The following is a 20,437-nucleotide window of genomic DNA, read 5'->3' as shown; positions in this document are numbered from 1 at the left end:
CCTGTGAAATGTAGACGGTTCCAATGGGTTCCCACCGGTAACCCGCTCCCCTCCTTGAAGGTTGCTGAAGGAGCCCCTTTTGCCCGCAGGCTCTGGCCCTGGGAACTTTAGCCTTGGCGGTGACTGTGTTTCCCTCTCTCAGTTGGACGGTTGCCTTCTGTCGGGACTTGGCTGCTGGGAAACCCAGGAGGTTCCCTTCGCTAACGGATTTGACAAATTCACGGCGACTCCTAGCCTTGTCGGGGTCCGTAAGCCCCTGCCGGATGGTGCTGGCGTCTCTTTGCGTACCGGTCCGGTACCGCCGGGCCACCGCCCGTCCACGGTCCTTACGGCTAGCTCCAATAGGCCACTCCTGCAGACGGTCACCACCATCTGCCAACCTTGCTGTCCCGTCCGGGCCACACACTCGGACCAACTTCAGGCTTCTCTACTGCTTCTTCCCTCCTTCCACTTTCACTTCCAAACTTCAACTGTCTACTTTTCCCGCCTCCAGGACTGTGAACTCCTCGGTTGGTGGGACCAACCGCCTGGCCCACCCCCTGGTGTGAACATCAGCCCCTGGAGGAAGGCAGCAAGGATTTTTGTCTGACTTAGGTGTGCCTGACCGGGAGTGTGGGGTGTGTTGGTGTTGTTCTGTGACGACCTGGCTTGTCCAGGGCGCCACACATCCACTGTAAAATTATGTGTAATATAGATAGATAGATTTTTTTTTAATGTGGCCTCCATAAGAACTAGTGTCAAGTGTCTGCTGCAACCTCATATACTTAGATCTCTATCCATGCACAAAGGGATGTCACTTGAGTAATGAATAAAGTGAAGTAATAGCACCGATGGTGCACTCAGTGATGTCACAGAGAATGGATAATAAACACTGAGAAGTCAAGGGAAAGGGTTATAACCAGTGAGATGTCACAGAACCTAGTAATGTCCCAATAGCATGGACAGAAAACATGCAGTAGTATTACAATTACAGTGCAATTGCACACAGTCACGTCACAGTACAGATCTAATGAAAACAGTGCTGTCCATTTAAAGGGATAATTAACATAGTGATGTCACATAATAAACACTGGTATTCCATTTTGTTGGATAACATCTTTTAGCTCTCCAAAGGCTCTAGAAAAGGCCACACAGAGGAATGAACTGCTGGCTGAATGAACAGCTATTTCCCAACAGAACATACACAAACACTTGTGTTGGCTGAGGGGAGAAATAAGAAAGCTGCTGTCAGCATAGTTCTCAACAGTCCCAGATCCAGTGGGATGGTCCCAATTTGAGGGAGCAGTCCCGCTGTCCCGGCTGGTCAGGGCTGTGTCCTGGCTTTTCACTCTCACTCTGCGGTGTCTTCTCTTTTGCTGTCTTCTTTGATCCACAGTTCCTCCTCCTCCTCGGTGGCGAGGCTACCATCTCTTTACATATCTACATTCAATAAAATAAACAATTCTTCTTTAGGTAAATCCTGATCTCACCAGGACTCAAACTCCCAAACTTCATCATTGTAGGCTGAGAATTTTCTGTACCTGAATGTGCAGTGTGGACTCTGAAACCACAAGCAGATCATACTGAGACAAGAAGGTACATCTCTATATACCCAGTATGCGTTTATATCCCTGTATTCTAGAGGGAAAATAAAAGTAGGATTTTTTTTTCTTGTAAAATTATTAAAAAAAATAATAAAAAAATTACAAATATTTATTTTTTAAGGCATTTTTAAAAAGAAAACTAAATATCACAAATCAACAAATTCTGGACACATTTTGCTGTCCCTGTAATTGTAACCACCCGAACATTACAGTGATCAGATTATTTATAGTGATCGGTAAATGGCATAAAAATGTACTTTCTCCAGTAAACCCATAAAAATGTGATAAAAAATACTGTATAATGCTATGGCTGTGTTCACACGTAACAAAAATGCTGATTTTTTTTTCTGTTGCTCCTTATTATTTTTTGCCCCACATTACACAATAACAATCTTCTCGATTATTTCATTTTTGCTTCAAATTTTTTATGCCGTTTCCCCCTTATTTAATGTTTTTATTGGTGCAGATTTGAAGCAGAGATTTAATACATGTTCTACAGTATAGGATAGCTTTGATTTCGCACCTAAAAATGTGATAGCATTTTTTACATACGTTTTTTTTCAGGCTCCACATAGAAGCTTATAGAAAAAAGTGTACAAAAGATGTACAGTTTACCAGCGTCTTTAGACACACAGCGGCCAGGAGTCTTGATGAGATCACAGCCGCTTTGCTTTTGCTTAGACCATATTCACTTGTAGCGTAAATATTTTTTTATGCTGCGTTTTTTTGCCAAGAAATTTTGCTGCGTTTATCTTTCCAAGCAAATCGGAAGTGAATTCATGAAAACTCTGCCATTGGGCATCTAACGACCCTGCTGAACTGTAGCCTGAAAAAAAACAAAAGGAAAAAAACACAGTTGGTTTAGGCCTCCTGCACATGTCCATGATAAAAACGCACATTTTTCTCGGTCCGTGTTGAAGGTGCATATGGCCCAACATGTGCCGTGATTTTGGCACATGTGTGTTCTCCGTTTGCTATCCGTGGTAGCACACACAGATCAGGAACTTTTTACTCACCTGTCTCCGGCTCTGCTGTCTCCAGAGCTGCTGTCTCTGGCGCTGCTGCTTCCGGGTCTGCGGTGCAGTGAATATTCATGAGCATAATGAGCGGGCCTAAAGTAAGTGACAGCAGCGCCGAAGACATCAGCGCTGGAGACAAGCGAGTATAGAAGATCATTTTATTTCAAAGACACAAGTTTTCTTTGGTACGTGTCACACGAATCAGATCAGTGTGTGGGCTGTGTGATATCAGTGCTGCCGGAGAAAAATGGACTTGTCTCCATACGGAACACAAGGACATGCGTGTGCTCCACATGGACACACGTCTCTAAAAAAACACGGATGTGTGGGCAGACCCATTGATTTTAATGGGTCTGAATTTGTCTCTGTCTCTGTTATGTATGAAAACGGATGTCCTACGTACCAAAATCATGGACGTGTGAGGGGGCCTTACGTGCAGAATAAAAAAAAAAACACTTGATAAATACTGATTCAAATCTGCAACAAAAAAGCATCAAATAAGGGGGGAAACATCTGACCATTTTTTCTACACGCTCGTGTGACCTCAGCCTGAGTGCTGCCATTTTTTGGATTAGATAATTTTCAATACAAGATCATGTTGCACTCGTATACTGCGCTTCAGTTCAGTCACTTTGTACCTCTAGGCACCTTTCGGCTTTGTGTATTCAGCACCATTGTGCTTTACATGGCAGTAATTTGTGAGTTGGCATCCTATTTTCTTTTTAAACACTGATGCCCGCAGTACGTCATTATCATCTATCATCATAATGGTCATCAAGAGCCTTGCTGAACTGTCGTCATGAACCGATCAAAATAAAGGACTATAGCAGGAACATTGTATTGTAAGATTTGATGTTTCTAGCAGCTGGAAACATTTTCCCACTCAGATTTATTGATCGGCAGATAATAATCTATTTACTGCAATATTCAGGCAAGAATGAAAAACTACTGTTATCCTACTACCTCATTTTCTTTGTCACAAAAATATAACTGCTTATAGTGGGATAACTTATTCCTTGCAAAAAAGATCTTCTGCCTGTCCAGCTCAGATTGATTGACAAGCCTTATTTGTGGATACAGAGATGTGAGCGAAATACACTCCCTCTAAGTCATTGGAACTCCAAATTAGTAAGCTTTGTTATACGAGCACAAAGGAAATCATCGCGACACACATGCTATGTAGTGTACTGAACGTTTCTGCTTTATTACATCATGTGACCAGTTTATATAGTATCCCAAACAAAGAAATAACTAATCATAACTATGTACCAATAAGAACCACATGGGTATGTGTTGAAATGTGACACTTCCCCACCCATCAGCGTTAGCGGAGCCCTATGACATCATGCAGTTATAAGACAAGATGGTTTCTATATGAACAAAATGGATTGTATTCTGTCACAGAGAGTTGCAGTTTTGGATAACATTCATTTTACTATGTGATGTACTCAAAAAAAGGGGGAACAAATAAAAGTAAGTGAAATTGAAAATAAAACCTCTGCAATTCCACCATTATTTTTTTAGGTTTCGATTTTACAGCATTTATTGTGTGGTAAAAGTGACCTGGCAATGTTATTTTCGAGGTCAGTGCATTACAGCAATAAGAAACTTTCAGTGATGAAACAAAAATTGTGTCTCCATTTTCGGAGACTTTTCTATTTTTCCGTTGATTTAGATGTGTAAGAGCTTTTCTTTTCCGTCCTGAGTTGTCATTTTTATCGATACCGTTTTGGTGTACATATGACATTTTGATTACTTTTTATTATATTTTCTATTAGAAGTGCGGTGACCAATCCACTCCAACAAATTGTACAACATCGGCATAACATTTATGTCACAAACAATGTGTGTGTGATGCACAGACCACTGCTACCGAAACACCAATGGATCCACACGTGTTGTTATAAGGAGAAAAGAACAATAGTAGAAGGCAAATGAAGAACAGGGGATACACAGGGTAGAACAGGAATAAAGTTAGGGGAAGACCCTGGCTATAGCTGAAGGGAGCAAGGGAAGAGGAGAGAAAACAAGTAAAAGAAAAAAATATGGAGAAGTCAAGGTCCTGAATTTGAGGCAACCAGTAAAGCTGCCTTTTGATCTAAGAGGGAAAAGATTAGGAGCTGAGTGTGGAAGATTATTCATCAGTTTGTAGGAATTCCATCCGAGTGAGCCATGTTTCATAGAAGATATTACAGCTATGGAGCCAAGTCCTCCATATACCTAAGATCATAGACGTTGATCAACCAAAGAGCCAGAGACTCGGTGGGATGGAGAGGGTGGAAGCAAACCAATTTCTTTTTTGCGCTTCATTTTTCCTCCACTTCTACCAAAAGCCATTACTTATTTTTGCATCAACATAGCCGTCTGAGTGGTTTTTGCCAAGTTATAGGTTTAACTGGAACCATGTACTTTACCATATAATGTACTGGAAAGCTGACACCCACTTGTATATTACCTGTGATGGATATATGCATTATAGGACATTAAAAGGGAACTGCAAAAAAAACTTGAATAAACACCTTGTAAATGTTCCTGAGGTCTCCTTTTTTATGTTTTCCTCAGGGATGTGTTCTTTAATCCTTCCTTCTCAGGCACTGTCATCTCAGCAGTGTCCAAGTCTGGTAGACCAACTGCTGAGCTGGGAGGGAGGCGTGAAAGTGCATGGCCCCAGGGAAATCTCTGAAAATTTACATTCAGTTGGACTGCAAGGAGAGATTTCACATACTGTGCTCCAAAAGCAAAAAAACAAATGTGAATATCTTCGCAATGGAATGGCGCAGTGCAAAACCGAAAGACGTGGCATCATCAGGGGAGCATGGTTATTTGTAATATATACTGTGTATATGTATATATATATATATATATAATGTATTTTTTTTTCGAGCAAGTGAAGCATCTTCTTTAAAGGGTTAATGGGGTCCATCAGGTTTAGTTGACATTTCCTTTAAACTAAAATTGTACTCATCCCTGACCATAATCTCATCATCACTCTGCTTCAGCCTTGAATTGTCCATACCTTATCCTCAAACATCTGAAAGTTCATGCCCATCTTTCTAAAAGTGACCTTCCATGTGATCAGTGACCTAGAAACAATCCATCGATCCATTTCATTTCTTGGCTAGATGGAACCTTTTGCTTGACAGCATAGTTTCAACTTTACTGAACCTACATGTATATTGCATTGGGGAATATATGTGCTGTAGCTTGAAGATACATATTAGGAATGTCTCTTTGTTCTGATCTGCAGCATTAAAGTTCTTCCTCGGTCACTGTGCCAGACCGGCTCTTGGCATTGCTCTTAATGATATATTATAACAGAGGGAGGGACTATGAGATGAGAGGAGCACTCTCGCTAATAGAACACATCCACTAAATCAATTGAGTCCAGTGCTGCAATGCACCTTCGGCGAGAGGAAGGTTAGAAGCTGTGAGAACAATTTGATATTTTTTTTTTCAATTTCATGAATTGAGTGTTCACATTTAATAACTTTCTGTATCTATTTGCATAAAGAATAATTAGCAGAGTGTATAAATGTAGCCATGCCATGGACCTTTAATGCTTAAAATTTAAATGACGGGTCTGTAGTGGTGCTTCGTGTTCATTAAGGTAGTATAGAATTATTAAATTCTGTGTCCATCTGGAAGTAGAGATGTTAATGTAGCCGTGCGATTGATGATCACTTACTTACGGCTTTGAATTTATTCCCTCCAAAGCTGGCGTCCTAAACAGAATCGGTCATGAAATACATCAATGTCTCTGGGAAATCAATTGAGTAGTGATGTGTTTGCACACAGGGCTATAATTTCTTTATTGCTCCGGTAGCCGCTGTCTGGCTGGTGAGGACAGTCCTCCTTCCGGAGATCAACATGTGGTGTCTGTATAGACTCCTTATTGTTGGAGAAGGTAACCAACTCCCCTTCATTTGCATCTTTCAAATCCTCCTCTCCAAAATCACCATATGCCTATAGATTTGGGAAACCGGGCATCACACATCCCTGCTCCTAACTATCATAGTTTGGGATCTACTGTTCTTCATGGATGGAAAGAATGAAGCTCATTGGAGTTACTTGTCCTGTAGCTAACAAAGGATGCTGATAGCAGGACAGCTAGGACACGTCCAAAGAAAGGAATCCTTATGTAAGTACAATAGCTACTTGTTGCCCCTTATTTTCTTACTTTTTATCTATTATATGGACTCGTATTGTTGTGTGCATCAAATTTACTGCAACAGCTTTGTGATTTTATGCGGCAAAAGATTGCTGACTGGCAGGCAGAGAATCGATCCATGATAAAGTTAGTGTTAATGCTGCTCGGTGGAAATTGTGTTCTTGAAGAGATCCATTTATATTAGTAGACTTTTTTTTACCACTGTTTTAAGGTTTTTCATTTCTCAAGTCCTCTTGTGGTTAATATTATTACCGAGGCCTCTACAATTGTGAAACACAAGCATATTGAGCCACCAGTAACATTCAGTAATGTATTATCTTATGTAATGAGTATTAGCGCTGGCATATTATTCTATTAAGAATGTATTTGTATTGGATAGAAGTTTTGTTTAAGTACTAGAGAGTATTTACTACCATAGCCCCAGTTACTAGTGGTATTTGCTTTGCCTTTGTAACTATTGTGATATAGAGGATGAAAAGTTGTTGAGATGCCTAAGAAATAATCACTAATAAATGTCAACTAAAATAATTTTTCTTTCGGGTCAATTTGTGAAAATATATTGTTTCAGACCTTGCATTGTATTAACATTTCTGCCAATGAAAAACTTATAGGAGTTGTCACTTGGCGCGGTCACACTACAGAGTTGCAAATACACCTAATTCTGCAGAGAAATAGGGTGTAAGGATGTATCAATTCATATTTAAAGAGGTTGCCCCCTGTATTTACTAGGTCATCAATGTCAGATCGGCCGGGGTCCAAAATCCCGCACCCCCACCGATCAGCTGATCTCGGTGACGGCTGTGGCAGCAGGCAGCCAGAAATGTTCAGTTCTGGAGCTGCTCCATCTTCTGATAGTGGCCGCGACCAGGTACTACACATCCAGCTATTGAGCTGAATAGAAGGCGGATGTGCAGTTCCCAGCCGCGGCCACTACTAGAAGATGGAGCAGCTCCAGAACTGAGCCTTTCCGGCTGCCTGCTGTCACTGCCAGTGGGACCAAGAACAGCTGATCGGCGGGGGCGTGGTGTCGGACCCCAATCGATCTGACATTGATAACCTATCCTAAAGCGGGCTTTACACGCAACGACATCGCTAACGATATGTCGTTGGGGTCATGGAATTTGTAACGCACATCCAGCCTCGTTAGTGATATTGTTGCATGTAACACTGCAGGAACGACCGTTAACAATCAAAAATACTCACCATATCGTTGATCGTTGTCCAGTCATTCCTATCCCGATTATTGTAGCTGTTGCAGGTATGATGTTCGTCGTTCCTGGGGCAGCACACATCGCTAAGTGTGACACCAAAGGAACGAGGAACAATATTGTACCTGCGGCTGCACGCAATGAGGAAAGAAGGAGGTGGGCGGGATGTTCGTCCCGCTCATCTCCGCCCCATCGTTTCTATTGGGTGGCCGCTTAGTGACGCCGCTGTGACGCCGCATGAACCGCCCCCTTAGAAAGGATTCGGTTCGCCGGCCACAGCGACGTCGCTAGGCAGGTAAGTATAGTGTGACGGGTGTTAGCGATGTTGTTCGCCATGGGCAGCGATTTGCCCGTGACGCACAACCGACGGGGGCGGGTACGCTCGCTAGCGATATCGCTAGCAATATCGCTGCATGTAAAGCCCGCTTAAGGATAGTTAAGCAATGTAAAAGTAGTGGACAACCTCTTTAAGGAATGGCTCCATGTTGTTATTGTTGAACATGTCGTGGTAAGGTTTTTAATCATTTGCTGTCTTTTTTTAAAAGTAGCTAAAATAACATTTTGCCCAGGGGATAAGATACTGTATGTAAAAGATAACTAATTTACTCATACTCACCTCCCGGCACCCATCTAAATCTTGGGTGAGCCTCTCCATGGTCTTTGCAAAGACCGGAAGCGATGACATCACTGTTTCACCAATTGTCGGGTTCAGGTGGGTGCTGATTGCTGAGTATAATTGAGTTTATTTTTTACATATCCCATCCTCTTTTCCAAATTTTATTTTGACCAGAGAACCTTCTTAAGGCTTAAAATTACAGCACAGTTGCAGTTATAATGTACATGAAAACCATAGAGAGAGACATGTGGCCTGTTTGAAGGTCATTCCAGGTTGGTCTGGTCACCATGTTTGAGTGGTTTGAACCCGTTCACTGGCATCTATGTGGTAGGTGCTGCATATAAGGAACTGCTGAATGTACTTGAGTCATTTAAGGATAGGAGAAAGCCTGGACTTCATGTTCCTGATGGTAATAGTTTAATGATGTTCGCAGCCCCTACAAGGAGCCTTGATCATGCTTACTATAGGCCACCTTTTCTTGGTATGGGTTTAATCCTGTGATCACAGTAGTGTGAAGGCATGGAGGCAAGAAATGCTCGAGTTGGGCCAGTCAAGTCCTGTGGGAGAAGCGATATCCACACTATTGGTTGTCGCCCTGCTTACGAGCAGAACTCATTAATTTTTTTGTTATTTTGTCATTTTTTTATATATAATGAGGACAAATAAACACACATACTATGATAACTTAGTTTTTATTGCACAGAAATGATTGGGAAGAACATGTTGACTCTAGGTATATGGGAGTTTGCTGCAGTATGTGTGTAGCTTTATGTAGATGCTGCTGAGTAGCTTAATTTTTAAATCTGCACATCATTTTAATTTGCTTGAGTGCACAGAAAAAAAGATCCTTGTCTCGATAAATCCTTGGCTTGGCTTCAGCTATTGATCAGAGGTTATCATAACAAAGCAAATTTCATTACTTGTACAGTAAGTGTAATAATTTTTATTATAGAATTGATACAAAAGCACAAATGGTTTGCACCTGATTGTATTGTGGTTATAAGATAGGCACAGTAGGCACCAAACAAATAAATGGGGGGTAAATGGGGGGGGGGAGATGGGGTTCATAAGCCCAAACCAATAAATTTTACCTTACTTTTGTCCTTGCAGCAATTTACTCCAATGACTTCTGGGTATAATTTTATAGGCAATTTTCCTATCCTTTCAGATGATTTCATAGTGCAATACTAATGTTATCTTTAAATAGGGTTTAAGGAAACCTTTCAGGATCAGCAAGTTTTATTGTTCTACTTTATCCTGTTATCTTGTTGTAAGCTCCTTAAGCCGAAAACGATGCGACTTGATAAGGATCGCTGGTAAGTCGCTGGGAGGTCGCTGGTGAGATGTCACACAGTCAGATCTTACCAACGATGCAGTAACGATGAGCGACCTGTATAACGATGAGCGACCTGTATAACGATGAGCGACCTGTATAGGAGGTCATTGTTAGGTATCAAACACAGCGATGTGTCCTGCCCAGCAGGACATCACCTTTGAAGAAAATGGTCCGGGCCCTTTGGCAACGACTAGCGATCTCACAGCAGGGGCCTGATCGCTGGTAGGTGTCACATATAACGAGATCGCTGGCAAGATCGTTACTGTGTCACACAAATGGTGACGCAGCAACGATCTCGTTAACGATCTCGTTGTGTGTGACGGGACCTTTAGACTTCAGTGTCAGGTAGTAACTAGTCAAGCATATGTAAATACAACTTGCAAATTCACTTCTCCCCCTCCCATCTTTCAGTGCTGTATCAGTGATAATAAATCTGAACTGAATTTACATTGAAGTCCCCAGGGATACTCCTTCTCACCTCTTAGCAGTGATAATGCATTGAGAGGTGGGAGTAGGAAGCAGTGAATATGCAAATTTTATTTACATATACTTGACTCCCTACTGAGTTACACTGCATACTATGGAGCTTATGGCAAGGTAACAGGATAAGGTAGAGCTATAAAAGTTACTGATCCTGAAAGGTCTTCTTAAGCACTATTTAAAGATAACATTAGAATAGTACTACAAAATCACCTGACAGTTCCCTTTAAATGCCTCTTTCACTGTTTCCACATGTTCTTAAGGCACCTTTCCCTGTGAGCCACACCAGTGAGTTGCTCTCACTTTGACCATCCACATATTCACATGATCAGTCATTCATTTTAAAGCCTCATTTTCATGCAGGGGAATTGTTGGACCACGGATTGCATTCCCTATTCATAACAACTGACAACTTTGATTATGAGATTATCACTAGTTTCTATTTAAAAAGAGGTTGTTTCATGACACAAGTCCTTTAATTCCTATTATATATTGAGTTAATACTTTGATTTCACTCTGGGATTTTAGGGCCTACTGGTATAGTATTTCTCAAGTATGTAATAAAAGATAAACATCACTTTTAAAATTGCACTGAAAAAGGTTGACACTTTACACCTTGGAGATATGTTTCACAGTAGTACCACTTAAGCAATTTCTGCTCCATGGGCATACATTCAATAGAAGTAGGTCAAACAGCAGATGTGGAGCCCTTGAGGATGTGGAAACCAGCCCTAGTTAGTCCTATTCCTTCTGATTTAGTTATCAAAACCTGTGGGGTACCCCACCCTTCAGTGGCGTTGTGTTGTTAGCAAATATGAAGGATGGGGGAAACACAGTACCACTGTCATGGTCGTCTCTCTGTTTTTGGAGACTAGTGACAGCTTCTGGACTGCAGCCTCTCATCTCCATCTGGTTATCCACATTTAAACTTGGTTTTGTTTCCTTTGGTGCCTAAATGTTTAATGTCAGTTTTACTGCTGGCAGCTTCTCCAGCAATCTCTGTTTTAGTGCTTCAGCTGCAGTACCTTTGTAGTCACGCCCTTCAGGTTTAAATAGAGGTGTTTCCCTGCTGAAGATACAAACTCAATTGTATACTGGCCCCCTTGGTGGAAGGAGCTGTGTTGGAGCGTTCCAAGAAGCCAACCTTTATCCTTTTGTGTTGCGGTATTTCCTCTGTTTGTTTTCCTTCCCTTGTGTTTCCATATTGTGGTGGTGAGTCTAGTGAACTCGTCGGCCTACTCACTAGGCAGGGTGTATTTTAGGCCAGCTGAGGGCCCAACGTATCCTGCTCATGGAGAGGTTGAAAAAAATTGTATAGGGACACTAGGGAGCTTAGGAGTCAGCTTGAGGTGAGTTTAGGAGGTGCCCTCTCACCCCTTTCCCTAGCGGCAGGGACCTCCGTTGTATTGTGTCCCTGGTGTCCCCCCAAGTTTGTGTTGTTTTTTCGTTGTGCGTCAGACTTCGGTCAGTTTGAACGTGCTTACCCCGCCCGTAGCATGACAACCTCATTTTTAAGCGGGCATTACACTCTGCGACATCGCCCAAACGATCTCGTTGGGGTCACGGAATTTGTGACGCCCATCCAGTCGCTTTAGTGATATCTTTGCGTGTGACACCTATGAGCGATTTTGAATCGTCGCAAAAATGTTCAAAATCGCTCAATCGGTGACATGGGGATCCATTCTCAAATATCGCTGCTGATTGGTGTACGAAGTAGTTTGTCGCTCCTGCGGCAGCACACATCGCTATGTGTGACACCGCAGGAATGAGGAACCTCACCTTACCTGCGGCCGCCGGCAATGAGGAAGGAATAAAGTGGGCGGGATGTTACGTCCCGCTCATCTCCGCCCCTCTGCTTCTATTGGGCGGTGGTTCACTGATGCTGCTGTGATGTCGCTGTGACGCTGAACGAACCGCCCCCTTAGAAAGGAGGCGGTTCGCCGGTCACAGCGACGTCGGTAGGCAGGTAAGTAGTGTGACGGGTCCGCGCGATGTTGTGCACCACGGGCAGCGATTTGCCTGTGTCGCACAACCGATGGGGGCGGGTACGCACGCTAGCGATATCTGTCACGATATCACAGCGTGTAAAGCGGCCTTTAGAAGAAATCTTACCAAAGCCAATTTGGGCATGTCGTTGTTCAAAAAGGGATGGTATTTACATCCCAAAAATGGACGTCCATCCTTTCGTTGGGTATCTTTTCTTGGGGATAAACTGAAATATAGCTATTTTACATATTGATGTGTTGGTAAGAATGATCATTTGTGGCAAGACCTGGCACCATAATGGGGATATTTAGTTTTATGTAATGGGCTTTTGTCTCTGTGTATGTTCTGCACTCTTTTAATTTTCACTATTTTATCATGGCAGACAGTGTTCACAACCCTAAATGCCTGTTTATGCCAAAATTATTTAACGTTTGCAACTTGGAACAACTACAAAACCTTGGATTAGATTGCAGAACTTGACCTCCTGGTATAGACATACCAGCTACATCCACTCCTGACCTATGGGGCCATTTTAGGCTCGTGTCCTCGTGTCAGCCCTGTGATGATCATTGACATTCCTCACAGCCGCATTCATGTATTATTTAATAAATAATTACAAGCTATAAAATGACATAGACTAGACAAGGCTTTATTTGTTGGAGTAGACACCATTAACTGTAAGATTAATATCTTCCTTTTTTTTTTGCTTGGGATTTAGCTAAAACGTCTTCCCATTATTACAACCTCGACTAAGCGTGAATACTCAAAGAAGGAAGCTCTGCCACGTTTTATCACCTTACCTTTATGTATTGTGTTCTAGCGCTATCATACACTTGGTTATTGTTTGTTCTTCAAACATTTTTCTTTCTCATTTTTTCTTTCTATCTTAAACACAGAAAAACAATGAGATTGTTCCAGATTTGTTTTCTTTGTCTCCTGTAATTAAACATTATTTTTTCTCAGGGTGCAGGCAGTCCTGCAAAGAGCTAATCATGTCCTTTCCTTCCCAAGGGAGCCAGTTTCCACATTATGAAATCAACTGCTCTGAATAATACGAAGTCTCCGTCTCCATCAATAAGGAACATTTCTAAATGACTTCATATTTTAACAGGGGCAGGAAAAGTTATTGCAAGCGGTAAAACACAACTACCTGCAGCGAGAAAAAATAATCTATATATATAATTGCCTTATTCTGTCTGTCTGTCTGTCTGTCTGTCTTGCTCCAAAATTGTGTCCTTACGGTGACACAAAGCTCATTGGCCGCTGGGCTCGCCATGGCCCCGCCCCCCACACGTATTGGCCGCTCGCCCAGGCTGCGCCCCCACACGGATTGGCCGGCTGCTCGCCCAGGCTCCGCCCCCCCACAGATTGGCCTCTCGCCCCGGCACCCTGCAGGCATTGGCAACTCGGCCACGCCCCGCCCCCCTCACGCAATGCACGCTAGCTCTGGCCCCGCCCCCCCACGCATTCCCCGAACCGACACGGTCACGGAGCCACGACTTCCAGGTGAGTACTGTACCCCCGGGAGCCCACATCAGCGTACGCCGCCAAACCAGCCGACACATACCCTCGCATTGCTGGGGCTGGCCGGCGTATGCTGGTGTGGGCTCCCATGCGAGCGGGGGACGAGATACGCTGGTAACCATGGTAGCATAGTTACCAGCGCATCAAGGTCCTGCAGCGGCAGAACATACACACACGCACACACATAACAGCACACACACACACACACATACACACACACACATCAGATCACACTCACTCTCACACACACCTCACACACATCACATCGCATCCACACACTCACAACATCCTGGGATATCGCTTGCTTCTCGGCGGCGATACTGTGCTGTGAGCTTCCAGGACCTGCCGGAGGATCACATGGCCAGAAGCATGTGGTATCTCCGGATGTTGTGACTGTGAGCACGTATGTGCAATATCGTCAATGTGTGTGTGCGTGAGTGTATGCGATCGGGTGTGTGTGAGTGTATGCGATCGTGTGTGTGTGTGTGTGTGTGTGAGTGTATGCGATCGGATCTGTGAGTGTCGGCAGAGGAGCACGGCGTGCTGGAGGAGGCTGGGAGGAGAGAGGCTGATCCTGGGGAAGGCTGAGGCTGGGGTAGGCTGGGAGGAGAGAGGCTGATGCTGGGGGAGGCTGAGGCTGGGGTAGGCTGGGAGGAGAGAGGCTGATGCTGGGGACCGAAAAGGCTGATGCTGGGAGGAGAGAGGCTGATGCTGCGGGCAGAGAGGCTGATGCTGTGGGTAGTGAGGCTGATGCTCGTGCAGCATGGGGGATGGAGCACGATGGGGGGTGCGCAGCATGGGAGATGGAGCACGTTTGGGAGTGCGCAGCATGGCGGATGGAGCACGTTTGGGAGTGCGCAGCATGGCGGATGGAGCACGTTTGGGAGTGCGCAGCATGGCGGATGGAGCACGTTTGGGAGTGCACAGCATGGCGGATGGAGCATGTTTGGGAGTGCGCAGCATGGCGGATGGAGCACGTTTGGGAGTGCGCAGCATGGCGGATGGACCACGTTTGGGAGTGCGCAGCATGGCGGATGGAGCACGTTTGGGAGTGCGCTGCATGGCGGATGGAGCACGTTTGGGAGTGCGCAGCATGGCGGATGGAGCACGTTTGGGAGTGCGCAGCATGGGGGATGCAGCACGATGGGGAGTGCGGAGTATGGCGGATGGAGCACGTTTGGGAGTGCGCAGCATGGCGGATGGACCACGTTTGGGAGTGCGCAGCAAGGCGGATGGAGCACGTTTGGGTGTGCGCAGCATGGCGGATGGAGCACGTTTGGGAGTGCGCAGCATGGGAGATGGAGTACGATGGGGGGTGCGCAGCATAGGGGATGGAGCACGATGGGGAGTGCGCTGCATGGGGGATGGAGCACAATAGGGAGTGCGGAGTATGGCGGATGGAGCACGTTTGGGAGTGCGCAGCATGGCGGATGGAGCACGTTTGGGAGTGCGCAGCATGGTGGATGGAGCACGTTTGGGAGTGCGCAGCATGGCGGATGGAGCACGTTTGGGAGTGCGCAGCATGGGAGATGGAGCATGATGAGGGGTGCGCAGCATAGGGGATGGAGCACGATGGGGAGTGCGCTGCATGGGGGATGGAGCACGATGGGGAGTGCGCTGCATGGGGATGGAGCACGATGGGAAGTGCACACCTCCCCCCAACACACACACACACGCGCGCACTGCACAACACACCACACACACACACTGGGAACCACAAACAACTGCCCTACACAGACACCCACACACACAGACAACGCTGCACACACACAACACCCAACACACAAACACCGCGGCACACACAAATATACGCACATACCGCACAACACACACATTGCACAAAACATACCTCCCCCCAAAACACACCACACACACACAAACCACGCAACACACACACACACAACGCTACAGACACACAGCGCTCCACAAACAACGCAACACACGCAACACACATACAACACCGCTCTCACCCCCCACCACACCCAGACAAAACCCAGAACATGTACAGCGCCCTACACAAACACTTGGTAACTACACACAACAACATCTATATATATATATATATATATATATATATATATATATATATATATATATAAAACAAAAATCATACATGAACTACACAATACGTAAATTCTAGAATACCCGATGCGTAGAATCGGGCCACCTTCTAGTGTTTTCATAAATATTCACCTGTCTTTTACATTTAGCTAAACTCCGATTAATTTTATTTACACAATTTTTTCCTTATTTTTCTGCAAATATTTTTCTAATCTTCTGACCACCTTTTTTTTAATGTGAGTTGACCTTGACCTTGTCCAATGCCCTTGCTTGGCAAACAGAACACAGGAAGATAGCTAAACAGTAGCAGTATCATTAGATAAGCTGGACCTGTCACTAGAATAGGATGGATGATAGTCCCATTCTGTCCTGTGGGTGGTCCTAATCAGTGATTAACAGTTTTCCCTTTGTAATACATACAGAGATCGCTATCAATCACTGATTAACACCACCCACTGAACCGCAGTGCAGAAAGCAGGAATTTATTTGAATAAAATAAAAGTTTTTCAATCTGTTCACCTCCTCCTGATATATAACATGAGATAAGACTGCATCTCCAGTCTGATAGTTGCCCTTTAAAGAAAATCTTTTACTAGTTTGAGCATGGTAAATTGGCCAAATATCAGAGCTGAATAAAAATGCGTTTTTATTTTTTAATTTCTTCTCTCCAATGTAGACATATTTTACAATTTATGATAATCCGAACTGGGGGGAGTAGAAGCAACGATGAGTGTCATTACCAACACTTCTTCAGCTTTGAGAGAGGAGGGGATACAGCAGTGCTGGCAGTAGTATGAGAGAAGAGCTGCAAGTACAGAGGTGTTTGTAATGAGATTAGACATAACTCAGCTCTGCTGTACTGTTCCCACACTGACTGCATGACATGAAAGCTGATATATATTAGTAGCAACAATGTTGAAAGAAAAACTGGGCACTAAACAGTTAACACTTCATGTGGCTAACTGCAAATAGCTTGCAATAGACATGCTAAACACTTGACTGTCTGCTGCTCAAGCTCGCACTATATGGCAGTAGTATAACAATCAGTCCATGGTGATCATTACAAATACAGAGACTTCCAAGATTGTAGTATCCATAAGAACAAAAGGCACTCGCCAAGACTTGCTGTAACGGGACTTTAGTTACACATTGGACTACAGGTTGCAACAGTGAGGGAGGGGGGTGCACGTAGCATGTGGGACGACGGCCGTTTCGCACTAATCTCTGGCACTTCAATGAGTCCAATATGGAAATAAAATCCCGTTACAGCAAGTCTTGGTGAGTGCCTTTCGTTCTTATGGATACTGCAATCCTGATAAATGTTAGTAATCACTCTACAATGAGATCAATAAGAACATGGGGAATGTCTGTCATTATATGTCTCACACAGAAGAAAGCCTGTTCTCATCTATTGTGGGGGTGTCTTCTTTTCCCTCCTATGTGTTGCTTCCTGCTTATAATTGATTGATTATGAATGGCCAATGCCATGTCAGGGAAGAAGTACACACCCCCAGAGAAAAATATCTGCTAATTCCCAGTTGGGCATAACATAAATATAATATATATTTGACAAATTAATATCTCTGCAACAAAGATTAAAAATTAAAAAAAACAACATTTTTTTATTTAGCTTTGCAACTATGTTACAGCCAGTTTAACATGAACAACCTGGAGATAGATCCTCTTAAGGGGTCATAAATTAAAGTTAAAGGGAAGCTGGCAGTAGATTTCACCCCCAAACTGTTGGTATGCGCATGTAGGTCTTGCAAAGACATTTCCATCCATACCTTTTCAATGGATTGCTACCAATGAAGAATTTATCTACTTTTGGTGAGTGCTTTTCATTTCTTCCAACTTCATTTGCATGATACTCTTTTTTTTTTTTCCATAAGGATAGATCACCATCTTATAATAATATGCAGTGATATCTATGAAGAAATAAGGATTTCCTCACAGTTTTTATCTATATATTTGAGGATGGTGGTTAAGCCAATTTTTTTTTTAAGTTTTCCATTCTTACCAGTCCAATCTTCCATTACCAAGAAATCACAGTTTAAATCAATATGCAAATGAGGCTTAAGTGCTTTAGGCATGTGGAAGCACTTCCCAAGTCTTTGCTCTCACCAGCAGAAGGCTGAAAGTCGTTTAGCCTCATTTTTATATTGATTCAAATAGTGATTTCTTGGTAACGAAGGAATGGACCGGCTAATTAAAGGGAATCTGTCCATAAGTTTTCAAACCCCAAACTATTTATATGCGTAAGTAACTCTTTCATATACATAGAAAACAGGGTGCACATATGCCCAATAAATATTCATGAATTGAATAAAGTTGAGTGCTACAACTATGAGGGAATATAACAATTGTACAAGAAGAAAAAAGACCTCAATAGAAACATGTGCACACCAACATGTATAAAGGTCTTCTTGTAAAAGGTAAAGGCTACTTTACACACTGCGATATCGGTCCCGATATCACTAGTGTGGGTACCCGCCCCCATCTGTTGCACAACACGGGCAAATCGCTGCCCGTGTCGCACAACAGCCGTCACACATACATACCTGTCCGGCGACGTCGCTGTGACGGGCGAACCGCCTCCTTTCTAAGGGGGCGGTCCGTGCGGCGTCACAGCGACGTCACTGAACTACCGCCCAATAGCAGCGGAGGGGCGGAGCTGAGCGGGACGTAACATCCCGCCCACCTCCTTCCTTCCTCATAGCGGCCGGGAGGCAGGTAAGTGGAGCTTCCTCGTTCCTGCGGCGTCACACGGAGCGATGTGTGCTGCCGCAGGAACGAGGAACAACCTCGTTACTGCTGCAGTAACGAGATTTGAGAATGGACCCCCATGTCGCCGATTAGTGATTTTGCACGTTTTTGCAACGATGCAAAATCGCTTATCGGTGTCACACGCAACGGCATCGCTAATGCGGCCGGATGTGCGTCACGAATTCCGTGACCCCAACGACTCCGCATTAGCGATGTCGCAGCGTGTAAAGCCCGCTTAACTCTTTCAAGGACAAGTTCAACAATACCTTTACATGGCAAATCTGTTCTGTCACTCCAGCTCTGTTCCCTGCCTACCACCTTCTCATCCTGCTTGACTGACAGCTCCTTTGTCTGAAGTCAGACAACATAGAGGCAGTAACGGAGGAACTGTCTGTCTTGGTAAAATGTGCACAACCTCAAGTATTCATGGTGATTTGTATTGTTATAATAGAGAAAAGCCTATGGTCGATGTCATTGCCTATTGTACACTACATACTCTGCACTGCATATGTCCTTGAAGGAAGCTCTTGTAGTAAACAAATCATTAGAATCTATACAATTATCTATACCTCATTTAACACCATATTTGTTTACTACCAAGGTCATCATGGAGCTGGATAGTGTCCAGCAATGAGAAGTAAGATTAATATAAGTTGGAGTCTAGAAAAGCCGAACAGTATTTAGAAATATACCAAGGTTGTTCTAGTAAAGGGTTCCGAGTCTATGTAAAAGTCTACTATACAGTCATGGCCAAAAGTTTTGAGAATGCTACAAATATTAATTTTTACAAGGTCTACTGCTTAAGTTTTTCTAATTACAATTTGCATATACTCCAGAATGTCATAAAGAGTGATCAGCTTAACAGCAATTACTTGCAAAGTCAATATTGGCTACGAAAATGAACTTTAACCCCCAAAACACATTTCAACATCATTGCATTCCTGCCTTAAAAGGAGCAGCTAACATTGTTTTAGTGATTGTTCCATTAACACAGGTGTGGGTGTTGATGAGGAGAGGGCTGGCGATCAATCAGTCATGATTAAGTAAGCATGACACCACTGGACACTTTAAAAGGAGGCTGGTGCATGGTATCATTGTTTCTCTTCAGTTAACCATGGTTATCTCTAAAGAAACACGTGCAGCCATCATTGCTCTGCACAAAAATGGCCTAACAGGGCAGAGTATCGCAGCTACAAAGATTGCACCTCAGTCAACAATCTATCGCATCATCAAGAACTTCAAGGAGAGAGCTTCCATTGTTCCCAAAAAGGCTCCAGGGCGCCCAAGAAGGACCAGCAAACGCCAGGACCGTATCTTAAAACTGTTTCAGCTGCGGGATCGGACTACCAGCAGTGCCGAGCTAGCTCAGCAATGGCAGCAGGCTGGTGTGAGTGCTTCTGCACGCACTGTAAGGCGGAGACTCAAGGCCTGGTTTCAAGGAGGGCAGCAAAGAAGCCACTTCTCTCTAGAAAAAACATCAGGGACCGACTGATATTCTGTAAAAGGTACAGGGAGTGGACTGCTGAGGACTGGGGTAAAGTCATTTTTTCAGATGAATCCCCTTTTCGATTGTTTGGGACATCTGGAAAACAGCTTATTAGGAGAAGAAGAGGTGAGCGCTACCACCAGTCTTGTCTCATGCTAACTGTTAAGCATCCTGAAACGATTCATGTCTGGGGTTGCTTTGCAG

General features: G+C 43.9%; 1 protein-coding gene across 10 annotated transcripts in view; it reads left to right on the top strand.

Moving 5' to 3' along the window:
* The window catches only part of APBB2 (amyloid beta precursor protein binding family B member 2), a 556,523-nt gene that overhangs the window by 232,100 nt on the left and 303,986 nt on the right, over positions 1 to 20,437 (top strand). The window contains exon 1 of one of the 10 annotated variants that reach the window (XM_075346991.1): positions 6,584 to 6,740. The exons of the other annotated variants lie outside the window; for them this stretch is intronic. Within the exon in view, the coding sequence (XP_075203106.1) occupies positions 6,692 to 6,740 (49 nt within the window). The 5' untranslated portion in view covers positions 6,584 to 6,691. Of the gene's footprint in view, positions 1 to 6,583; positions 6,741 to 20,437 lie in introns of those variants that run through there. 10 annotated transcript variants of the gene reach the window in all.

The sequence above is a fragment of the Anomaloglossus baeobatrachus genome, chromosome 1 (assembly GCF_048569485.1).
Source record: "Anomaloglossus baeobatrachus isolate aAnoBae1 chromosome 1, aAnoBae1.hap1, whole genome shotgun sequence".
NCBI classification, from domain to species: Eukaryota; Metazoa; Chordata; class Amphibia; order Anura; family Aromobatidae; genus Anomaloglossus; species Anomaloglossus baeobatrachus.
The sequence above is the reverse complement of the archived record's forward strand: the minus strand, read 5'-3'. Positions and strand labels throughout refer to the sequence as shown.